This window comes from Rhipicephalus microplus, chromosome 4 (genome assembly GCF_043290135.1).
Source record: "Rhipicephalus microplus isolate Deutch F79 chromosome 4, USDA_Rmic, whole genome shotgun sequence".
NCBI classification, from domain to species: domain Eukaryota; kingdom Metazoa; phylum Arthropoda; class Arachnida; order Ixodida; family Ixodidae; genus Rhipicephalus; species Rhipicephalus microplus.
Window position 1 is genome coordinate 86,786,001 of NC_134703.1, and position 12,081 is coordinate 86,798,081.

The window sequence follows — 12,081 nt, forward strand, 5'->3', positions numbered from 1 at the left end:
GCAATAACTATAGCCTAGCAACAGATTTTTGGGATGCTTACCTGTCTCCGTGAGTGCAGTGACTAAATTCCTTTGCGACTTCTTCTAGTACTTTTTCCCCCTCTCTAGAACTCGAAAGGAGAGGAAAAGGACCAACAAATCTACTTTGTGGCACCAGGAACACAAAAACAAACATGCTAAGAAGCGTGGTAGATTTTCCCTGACGAACTGCAGTCCGCGTTTTGAAACGATGGCCCCACGCGATATTACCCGCTCAGTTCTTTTGCTTAACATCAGCATCCACGTCCCCGTGTGCTCCTGGGTTCGGAAAATGCTCGAGAGTACTCACGTTTATTATTCTTCGTCGAAGACAGCTTAGTATCACAGCCAACATCGAAGATCTCGTTCTCGGCCTCCTCCGTGCTGTCCTCGGCTGAGGCCAGGCAACCTTCCTGGGCGTCCATCATGAGTTGCAAGAAATCCTCGTGACGCTAAAAAGACAAGGCATGCTGTCGTTATTAACCTGCGTTGTAAAAAATTACTTTATTAAGGCAGGGGAGCGTGATTATATAGGAAATATTATTGAAACAGAATATAAATAATGATTTGTGGCACGTTTGTCTGAGGGCAACTACTTATTGGAGTGGTGGAAAGACATGTTGGCGCCTTGCTATATATATATATATATATATATATATATATATATATATATATATATATATATATATATATATATATATATATATATATATATATGTGTGTGTGTGTGTGCGTGTGTGTGTGTGTGTGTGTGTGTGTGTGTGTGTGTGTGTGTGTGTGTGTGTGTGTGTGTGTGTGTGTGTGTGTGTGTGTGTGTGACGATAATGCTGATGACGGTGAAAACTAAGCGCGTTCCACGCCACACCTTCTCTTTCTATACCATGAATGAAAACGATCGTGAAAGCTCTGTAGCCCAAGGAAGACAAAGTGGCAACATTTACAATAATATGTGCTACTTTAGAGGCGAGACTGTGGCGGCTCTACGTCTACGCAGACAGCAAGCTACCCCAAATGTGAGAGCTCGGCAAGCAGCAGCAACAAGGCTACGCCGACAGCGACCTGCTACTCCGTAGTGTGAGGCACGGGGAGCGGTGGCTCAACGGCAAGAACACATTGTGTACACGGTACATATGCGTTGCCACTCATTTATATGCGTGACTGGGCAATGTTACTGGTGATCTGAGGTAAGAATAATTCTCTGTGCTTCGCCCACTCGTCATAATTTACATCATATGTCGATTCTCGTATGTACATTAAGCCCCAATCATCATTCCATTTGAGAGTTTTCGACTACGCCAGCTAAGTTGTTTTAGGTACAATAATTTTCTCGGCTTCTTGCCTGATTTTGTAAAGGTGTAACAATTCTTACAGAAGCTACGGGCTGCCTAAAAAAAGTCACAGCTTTGCCGCAAAGGCGAAGCAATGAACGCGTTATCAACAAGTTGGAAGGTCGTGCGCAGAATGGCAAGCAGATCTAAACGTGCCCCACGTTTCTTACGCGCAAACAAGATAGCCCCCCCCCCTCCCCCGAGGTGCCTGCTAACAGCGGTAAGTGGTAGATATAAATAGCTTGCCGTTTGAAAGTTAAAAGAGGTATCCTTCGGTAGCTGATTGAAAATGCAATAGATAATCTCGTCACGGGCAAGTCCCCTGGGCCTGATGGTCCTGGTGCGATATGGTATAAAGCTTTTAAAAAAGAAGTTTCACCAGTGTTACAAGCTGTATTCAAGGAAGCCTACGCAATTAAAGCATTCCCACCTTCAATTGCCGAGACGCCCACTAATATAATACCAAAGACGGATGAAAAAGCCAAATTAAAACTAGTTCCGTCATATAGGCCCATTTCGCTAACCAACACTGACTACAAAATACTCATGAAGGTATTGGCAGGTAGATTGCAGTCCGTAATCACCGAAATAGTTGGGGAGCATAAACGTGTGGCATCAAGGGGCACTCAATATTGATGAACACACACTCATTGAGCTGTGTCCTTGAGAGTTGCAATGCTTTTCATTCTCATGTTGCGATCCTCCAGCTTGACTTAGAGAAGGCTTTTGACTGCGTCCCGCATGATGTGCTATTCTCCATACTTGAACTTGTCAATGTTGGATCGGTGATTACAAAGGGCATACTTTTGACGTATAGGAGCTGTACTACGCGACTAATTATTTAAAAATCCGGGGTCTCCCATTAGGCTCTGTACGTCAGGGCTGTCTGGCAAGTTCACTTTTGTTTGCATTGTTCATATAGAGCTTGTGTTTGGCCATAATAGAAAACGAGACCATCCACGGTTTCGGACTGCTTGACTCTGAAGTAAAAGTTTTAGCATACGCTAATGATGTAGCAGTATGTTGTACCACCAAAGAAAGTGTACAAAAGACAGTTGCCGTTGTTAAAAATTTTGGAGAAATTACAAGATGTCGGGTGAATTGGGGAAAGTGTCTAAGGCTGTGGCGCGGAGACTAGACATCAACCCAAGATATCTATGCTAACGTTCACTGGGTTAATACTCCAGTAAAATACCGAGGCATGCCTTTCCAGCACTGCAAAGACACTAATGACGGTTGGACTGAACAAATCAAATAACCGCGCGAAAGGACAGCACAGTGGAACGGAAAATGTCTCTCGATGTTTGCCAGAGCCACTGTATGCAACATATTTTTAATGAGCAAATTATGGTATGTGATGCAGGTTTTGTGTTGCTCACGGATGCATGTGCAAAGGCTGCATAGAATATTTGCTGTGTTTGTATGGGGGTCCACTTGGGAAAGATGTAGTAGGACGAATCTGTTCCAAAGAGTTAAGCAAGGGGGACTAAGCCTGTAGCATCTCTTCGAGCGACAGCTAGTCAATCGTTTTTTTTTTGGGGGGGGGAAGTTTGACACCCATTCTTGAGAACGGTATGCCAGTTACGCCTTTGTCGTGTTTTGCCTAACTTTGTGGTTAGCACCGCAAGCAAGCCCAGAGGCACGCGAGGTTTCTTCAAGGAAATCGCGGATAGTGTCCGCTTTTTGTCAGTTTGGTTTTCTAGTAAATACCTGTATTCAATCGGGCAAAAGAAATCGCATAAAGACATATGCGACCTGATTTTTCCGGTTCCTATGTATTGGTTAATTAATAGTGGGGGAGAGGGCAATGATGTTCTAAAGCGTGTTAAGAAAATGCGAATTCAGCCAAGTGCAAAAAGTTCTTTCTTTAAACTACACACGGGCACGATCCAGGTTCAGACTTTTTAGAAGATAAAGGATTTTATATGCAATGGGGTTTGAACTGTTTCATCTGTCGAAAACCGGAGACAATAGATCACGTTTTTTTGCATTGTTGGGAAGAGGTCTACTTCAGGGATGTTTTACAGAGAACTCTCAAAAATGAACTTCTCCGACATTAACTGGGTATCAGGTTTTTAACAGTAGAAAAAGAGGAGGGACTGCCTTTTGATCTTATAATGCTGCTTGGCCTCCATTATCGATGGCGGGATAGCTGGTTAGTACTGTGACCCTGACAAGCCTCCAGCGTGCGTGCTTTTCCGCGAAAGCATTGCTCAATACATTGCTATACTCAGACAAGAACACTTCGTTCCGGAATGGCTCTCCAGGGCTGAACCCCTGGTGAACCTAAAGAAATTTTAGCACTGTAACCACTAATGGTTCGGCGACTGTCTTGTCTTCGATTTTGTTGTGTATAATATTGTTCATAGCGACCTATACTAATGTTTGTACCAAGAGCAAAACAGGTAATAAATAAAAAAAATCAGCAGATCCCACGTATCTGGGAATCGACTATATGCGAAGCACGCGCAGGGAAGGTGGCCGTGTTGCTTTTTTTTTATTGAGCGACACGTCATGAAATAACGCTAAATATATGTACGAATGTTACACGCAGAGACATAGGTTGAAAAGTTGCAGCTGTTTTATATACCCAGTTTCCCACTTGCACAACGATGTCAGCTGGAAATGTGTTTTAGCAACACCAGAAGCTGATATGAAGCGCTGATACTCGCGAATATGCTGACCCTTGACACTTCTACATAACTCAATTTCAGCGCATGGCACCTTACCACAATAGACGCTAACCCGACGAGACGGCTGTATGAAAGGAGTGCACATGTAATGTTTATAAAATTGGTTATGCATCACTGCAACCATTATTGACGTTTCACGAAGATTAGCGTCTATCTGAAAAGTAGTTCCGAGAACTGGCGTAGCTTTGGGGTAGAATGCCTGACTGCCACGCAGAATGCATGGGTTCGATTCCTGCTGGGACCCTGAAATATAATATTTGCATTCGTCTGGTGGCCAACGCTGCCTATGGCAGGTCTTTATTAACACTGACATTTGTTCTATGCCTTCGTTGGGTCGACGCTACCGATGTCGGGTATTGCTTAATGCTCACGCGTTAAAATTGCCTATGTGTGTTCTCGTCCTTCCTAGGTAGTGTCCACCACCTTTAGCACATACCCGCTTACGAGCGGCACATACCCACCCGTGAGTATGTGCCACTGTCTGGCGGGAAGTGTTTGACGACGTACGCGACGGGATTGTAACATTATTCATGTCTTGAGCAACGCGTCATATTTGTCAAACCACCTGACCCTTCCATGCTAATTTTGGTTCACGCGAAGTTATGGGGGTGACCATGAGAGTACCCGAGCGTAAGCGGATAGATAGATAGATAGATAGATAGATAGATAGATAGATTGATTGAATAGATGATTGATGGATTGATTGATTGATTGATTGATACGTTCAAAGTCACCGAAGTTCGCTAAAAAATGCTTCGCACTTTCGAAAACCCCTTTGGTAGCTCTGTGGTTACTGCCTCGCATTCACGACGCTGAGGTCCCACGTTCGAGGCCACGTGCTGGAGTCTTTTTTTTTGTTTTTTTTTCTTTCTTGCGTTTTATTATATATATATATATATATATATATATATATATATTTACATGGAAACGTATATTTGCCGATATTTACGATGATTACGCGTGACGGCAATGCCTGGCACACTGGCGGGCTGGGACCAGTCTCTATCCACTTCGTAGTCTTTTCTTTCAGGCAGGGACCCTCTACCGCTTTATGCCCCAATCCCACTACTGCCTTGTGGTAATATATATATATATATATATATATATATATATATATATATATATATATATATATATACACGGTGTATGACATTGCAGCTGCTGCCCATGTCGACGCTGGCGCCGGCGGCGAAATCCAGCCGAGAGTATCCATATACTTGCTGTCGTGATGAGGGTGCGTATGTCAAGTGGCTTGAAGTACGGTCAGATTGGTCATTTGCCATGCCTGAAGAAGCCATGCTTTAATTATTAAGAAAATCTGACGAAATAGTTTTTTTTCTACCTACCTACCAGAATTTGTGTACTCTGGACAGTGATGGTTATTGCTGGCTAACATTTAGTTTATTGTGACACATGTTGGCAGATGGAGCACGTAGCGCTATTCTTGAGAATACGCGCGTACATGGAAACACTGGCGTGCATAGAGCAGGCATGCTAAAAGAGACACGCTGGACCTACCTTGCCAGCCTGGCGTCTCTCCTTCATGATGCGCTCGCAAACATTAGTGAAAAACTCGTAGTTAGCAGGGTTTTGTGTATTAAATCGGAAGTACTTCATGAGTCCAGGAAACAGCACTGAAAATTGTAGAAGACGCCATCTTAAATATAATGCAAAAAAGAAGCCCCCCACCAAAAGAAAATAAACGCAAGTTGCTTTCTTGTTTAAAAGTTTCTACTATTTACGCATCCTGTTAAGGCATGAGCACCATTCGGCATTTAGGATATATAGGATTGTCTCGAGGGAATGCGCTAACCACTGTGTATGCGCAACATTGCGTGTATATATATATATATATATATATATATATATATATATATATATATATATATATATATATATATATATATATATATATATATATATATATATATATATATATATATATATATATATATATATATATATATATATATATATGGGATATGGCAAAACGGGAGCGTTGTCAACAAGGATAAATATATTTATTTCCCAACAGTTTCGGGAGGGGTCCTCCCTTTATCAGGGGATGAGTTATACTGACATGAACTTCCAAACTTCGTTGCTACCGCGTCCCTCTCGCCTTGAAACATGTTTGCGAGAGTGAGAGAGAACTAAAAAAGGAAAAAAACAAAAAAAACAAAAAGGGGGGAAAAAAGACGAAAAAGAAAAAGAAAGAAAAGAAAGAAATTAAAAAAAAGAAGAACCACTGTCAACACTGAGAACGAAACCAACTGTCCGTGTACGTCCACATACGGTTCTTATCACGTGCTGTTCAGTTCTCGACGTGTGTCGGGCCACCCAAGATTGTCGCCGCGGTGCCGGGAGGGTTCGTGACGGCGTGCGTAAAGAAAGGGTTTCCCCGTAATGGGTCGGTCGGCGTGCGGCGTGCGTAAAGGAAGGGTTTCCCGTTAATGGGTCGGTCGGCTCTTTTTACCCTTAATCTTCGTCCGTTTTCCTTGAATGGTCATCAAGTGGTAGGCGAACGTAAACACTTTGTATGTGCATGTGGAAAAAAAGAAGAAAAAAAGGAAGAAAAAACGAAAAACAAAAAAACAAGAAAGGACAGTGTACACGTACGAGTCAGTCAGAAAAAAGCATGGTCTCCAGCTATCAATCTTTGTCACCAATTTCCTCCTGGCTTACTTCTCGGAGGCAGTTGAGTTTTCCGGGGTCCTCGTTGATGCCGGCTACTAATGTTCGAAATTTGAAAATAAAATATGCCTCACGCTGTTCGCACTCGCGCCTGTTTGAGAAACCGAACTGCAAAAGAGTTACGCTGATATTTTCAAAACTGTGGTTTGGCAGGCTCAGATGTCTAGATAAAGGTAGCTTCGGCAGTGAAGTGGTTCAATAATCACCGGTACCACGCCACTTCACTGCCGAAGCTACCTTTATCTAGACATCTGCGCCTGCCAAACCACAGTTTTGAAAATATCAGCGTAACTCTTTTGCAGTCCGGTTTCTCAAACAGACGCGAGCGCGAACAGCGTGAGGCATATTTTATTTTCAAATTTCGAACATTAGTATCCGGCATCAACGAGGACCCCGGAAAACTCAACTGCCTCCGAGAAGTAAGCCAGAAGGAAATTGGTGACAAAGATTGATAGCTGGAGACCATGCTTTTTTCTGACTGACTCGTACGTGTACACTGTCCTTTCTTGTTTTTTTGTTTTTCGTTTTTTCTTCCTTTTTTTCTTCCTTTCTTTTTTTTCCCACATGCACATACAAAGTGTTTACGTTCGCCTACCACTTGATGACCATCGAAGGAAAACGGACGAAGATTAAGGGTAAAAAGAGCCGACTGACCCATTAACGGGAAACCCTTCCTTTACGCACGCCGCACGCCGACCGACCCATTACGGGGAAACCCTTTGTTTACGCACGCCCTCACGAACCCTCCCGGTACCGCGGCGACAATCTTGGGTGGCCCGACACACGTCGAGAACTGAACAGCACGTGATAAGAACCGTATGTGGACGTACACGGACAGTTGGTTTCGTTCTCAGTGTTGACAGTGGTTCTTCCTCTTTTTTACTTTCTTTCTTTTCTTTCTTTTTCTTTTTCGTCTTTTTTCTCCCCCCTTTTTTGTTTTTTTTTGTTTTTTTTTCCTTTTTTTAGTTCCCTCTCACTCTCGCAAACATGTTTCAAGGCGAGAGGGACACGGCAGCAACGAAGTTTGGAAGTTAATGTCAGTATAACTCATCCCCTGATGAAGGGAGGACCCCTCTCGAAACTGTTGGGAAATAAATATATTTACCCTTCTTGACAACGCTCCCGTTGTGCCATATCCCATACCTTCACGAAGACTAACTGGCCCATTGAAATATTACTCCCACTATATATATATATATATATATATATATATATATATATATATATATAGGTCGCAGGTTCGGATCCTGCCCATGGCAAGTTATTTCTTCACCCACTTTTTTTCATATTTACAATACATCATCATCATCATCAGCCTGACTACGTCCACTGCAGGACAAAGGCCTCTCCCATGTTCCGCCAGTTAACCCGGTCCTGTGCTTGCTGCTGCCAATTTATACCCGCAAACTTCTTAATCTCATCTGCCCACCTAACCTTCTGTCTCCCCTTAAGCCACCCCTTCTCTGGGAATCCAGTTAGTTACCCTTGATGACCAGCGGTTATCCTGTCTACGCGCTACATGCCCGGCCCATGTCCATTTCCTCTTCTTTATTTCAACTATGATATCCTTAACCCCCGTTTGTCCCCTAATCCACTCTGATCTCTTCTTGTCTCTTAAGGTTACACCTACCATTTTTCTTACATTAAAATTTGGTCTAATATCTTCCCCTATACTTTCCTTGGCATTATTGTCTTTTAGATCTCATTATTATTGTGTAAAACACGGAAAAAACGAACCCTTAGGTATACACTTCTTTCCTTATATATATATATATATATATATATATATATATATATATATATATATATATATATATATATATATATATATATATATATATATATAGTGTGTGTGTGTGTTTCAAAATACTGTGTATTCTGCTGCCCACTTTAACAACATAGTCAAATAAATTCTTACTTGCAACAGCTATCCTCCAAGACATTCTTCTTTCCGAAAATAACTTGTTGACGTTCTCCACAAACACATTCGAGGTCTCTACGTGAGAATTAATGATTGTGCCAAAGGCGCACCGTGCTATCACATCGAGGGTGTAGTGCCCGTATAGTCTGCAAAATAAAAGGCAACGCATTCGGATGGTAAAGCTATCTGCGTGAATTCAAATAATATATAGTGACCATAGCAAAAGGTATACCTGCAGTCAGAACTCTAAATAAATTTGACCACCTGGAATTCCTTAATTTGCACCAACGCCAGTTAAAACAAGTGTTATGCTTTTCTTCAAATCTGGCTGAGCGGACGCAAATTAAAAATGCACCTCTCATTGAGCACCATAACGCCAGACATGCTCAGCCAGCGTGACTTACAATATAATGTAGGTGTACTTACTAACCTTCTCAAGTCAACGTCTTCCTTGGTCTCCGCAGCTTCATTGAGGTGGTTTGACATTATCATTGCACATTTCTGAATCATCGAGTTCATCTGCAAGTCAATAACGGGATATTTCGCGCATAAAAGAAGGCAAAACGGGCTAAATTTTGTTACAAAAAACGTAACGTATGATTCGCTATGATAAAACTTGAGACATTAGCCGATACAGGCGACGATAACTCTTCAGCTATGTAAACGATGAATCGAATAGTGATAATAGCTATAACGTCAGCTTTTGTAATTCACAGCCTATGTTATGCTTAAGAAAATACATTTAAGGGCGAGTACTTTTTGCACTCCTTAAAAAAATACTCTTTGAGGATTGTGAGCAACCCAGCCCAATTATCGCATAAACAAGTGTTCTCTATGTCCTTCACACGCAGCTTCGGTATCAATAATATCCATGCGCTCTTTATTTGTAAGGTCTAAATGTTGAACATTCATCTGACTGTTGGAAAATGGCTTAACATGAGTGTTTCGCTTGCTTTTGAAATGATATGAAATGAAAATGATATGAAATGAAAACCCTCATAATATGCTATTTTCATGTGATACCTTACGTTAGAATGCGGTGTCATTGCCGTATGAGTAGACTAAGAAACAACGCGTGGGATGATAGACTAATAAAAGAAAAACTTGAAGCTAAATTGTAGTCATTCACTCATAACAGCACAGTTGTACATAGGGTTATTGTTACAGCTTTATGACATGTCTGCAATAAACAAAGCAAGATCTACAACCAGTCTCTCGCAGTGACTGGCCGCAACTTGCTCAGACATCGATATGATTCCTTCTACGGCTGTATTTGAGAAAATGTATGAGGTTGTGTTATCCATATCTGCTATCCGTCAACATCTAAATTTTTAGCCTCACCCCCCGAAAAAGTACTGGACACTAAGTTATCAAGTATATTTGATATAACCCATAGACTGGTACTTAAACAGTTCGAGCTTTCGAACCTCTTGATTAGATACTTCTATATTCACATTTTCATGCATTATCAAGGCTGATAAGAAACCACCAAGTTGCGCCTGCCGCGGGTTCGTACGTACCTTACGCAGCTTTCCTGTGGAGAACGCTGGGCTTGTCGTGGTACGGATCGGTCGCCAGCGCTCTACGGGGGCTCTGATAATCATGTTGTCTAATACAGGAATCGATGTTTTTCCAAGCTGGAATAAAAGATGCACACCGATACTTACTATTGCGTCATTGTTTTTGTATTCACAAATTCGGTGACACTGTACTTTGTCCTTGGGAGTACTGGCGAATATTGTGACCACGACAAAGTTTAGCGAGCTACCAGTGGTCGTCGAAAATTTCAATCTTTGGCTAACACACACTGCGTGTGATGATGTGCAGGGCAGTGATCAATGCATCAAAATTTCATTTTTATTGCAGGGGGAAGCAATAAATGTGATGGCAAGAAATAGTAACCCTAAATAAACTTATGCTGGCAGCTATTTATCTTAGATCCGATCTCGCATAACTCTATGAAATGCCAATGTAGGTGGCCTTCAAGGCGGGATGATCTTATCGTATTTTTCCTCAAAACGATGGAGAGGTTCCGACTTCCCACGATATCTGCTTAGCTGGCTTTGTCGCGCCCTCTTTTACTCAAGGTAGACACGATGCGTAGGCGCTGTTACCGGTTCTAACTTTATACGGGACGAGATGATGGCAGCGACGGCAAAAACCTATCGATAGTGTCCACGTTGCCCACCACCTCGATAACAACGGGTTTTTCTTCAAAAATCAGCACGGCTTCCGACCTGGTTTGTCCTGCGAAACTCAGCTCTTTGAATTCACTGCCGACCTTCACCTAAATTTAGATTCTCTATTTCAAACTGACGTCATATACATAGTCTTCTCTAAAGCCTTCGATCGTGTCGCTCATCAACGACTAATAAACAAACTCTGCTGTCTGAACTTGGACCCTTTAGCCCTGTCATGGATCCGATGCTTCCTATCACACCGATCTCAGTTCACTGACATTGTCGGTCTTCACTCCACTGCTGCTCCCGTTAAATCCGGTGTCCCTCAGGGGTCAGTACTCGATCCCTTACTGTTCCTCATATATGTGAACGATCTACCATCAGGAATTTCATCATCCATTCGATTATTTGCGGACGATTGCGTCCTTTATCGCCGAATAACCACCCCTGACGACCACGAAATTCTACAAAATGACCTATCCTTAATTGAAAACTGGTGTTCACTCTGGATGATGCAGACCAATGTTTCCAAATGCAAAGTCATGCGCGTATCTCGTTAACAGTCTAACTCGGAACACGTCTACAATTTAAACTCAACGACCTTGGCGTATGTTGATAGTTACCGATACCTTGGCGTGCTTATTTCTAACACTCTCACGTGGTCGGATCACATCACACTTAGTTGCTGACGCATCAAAGAAGCTTGGTTACATCCGAAGAACGTTATGCCTATCACCTCCTACAGTCCGTAAAATTGCGTACGTAACCTTCGTTCGTACGAAGCTCGAATACGCGTCGTTCATTTGGAGCCCTCACCAAACCTATCTGATTAATCTGTTGGAATCAGTACAGAATAGGGCTGCCCGGTTCATTATGTCCAATTACGATCACTCATCAAGCATCACTTTTATAAAGGAGTCCTTAGACTTGCAGAATCTAGCTGACAGACGTATACTTTCTCGACTTTGTTTATTTCACAAATTATACTATTATTTTCCTCACTTCCATGGTTCACTCTTGCTTTCTCCCGCCCGCTATTTTCGCCGGCTATTTAATTCCAGAAGCCTCCAACGTCTTTTCGGTACGACCGTTGCATTCAATAAGTCATTTCTTCCTTTCGCCATCGAGGAATGGAATAACTTACCGGAAGCCATCGTCTCAGAGCGTGACTAGTGCGCATTCAAACAACTACTAACAGCTCACTTAAACTTGGAAGCCCATTAAAACTCTACCACTGTCACTGTATTTTG

The 12,081-nt window shown here is 42.3% G+C and overlaps 1 protein-coding gene across 1 annotated transcript in view; it reads right to left on the reverse strand.

Annotated features, from left to right (window-relative positions):
• The window catches only part of LOC119172771 (uncharacterized), an 87,713-nt gene that overhangs the window by 15,672 nt on the left and 59,960 nt on the right, over positions 1-12,081 (reverse strand). The window contains exons 19-23 of the mRNA XM_075893110.1: positions 10,172-10,288; positions 9,082-9,170; positions 8,649-8,797; positions 5,558-5,673; positions 329-470 (exon numbers count right to left, since the gene is read on the reverse strand). Coding sequence (XP_075749225.1) covers positions 329-470; positions 5,558-5,673; positions 8,649-8,797; positions 9,082-9,170; positions 10,172-10,288 — 613 coding nt within the window. The remainder of the gene's footprint in view (positions 1-328; positions 471-5,557; positions 5,674-8,648; positions 8,798-9,081; positions 9,171-10,171; positions 10,289-12,081) is intronic.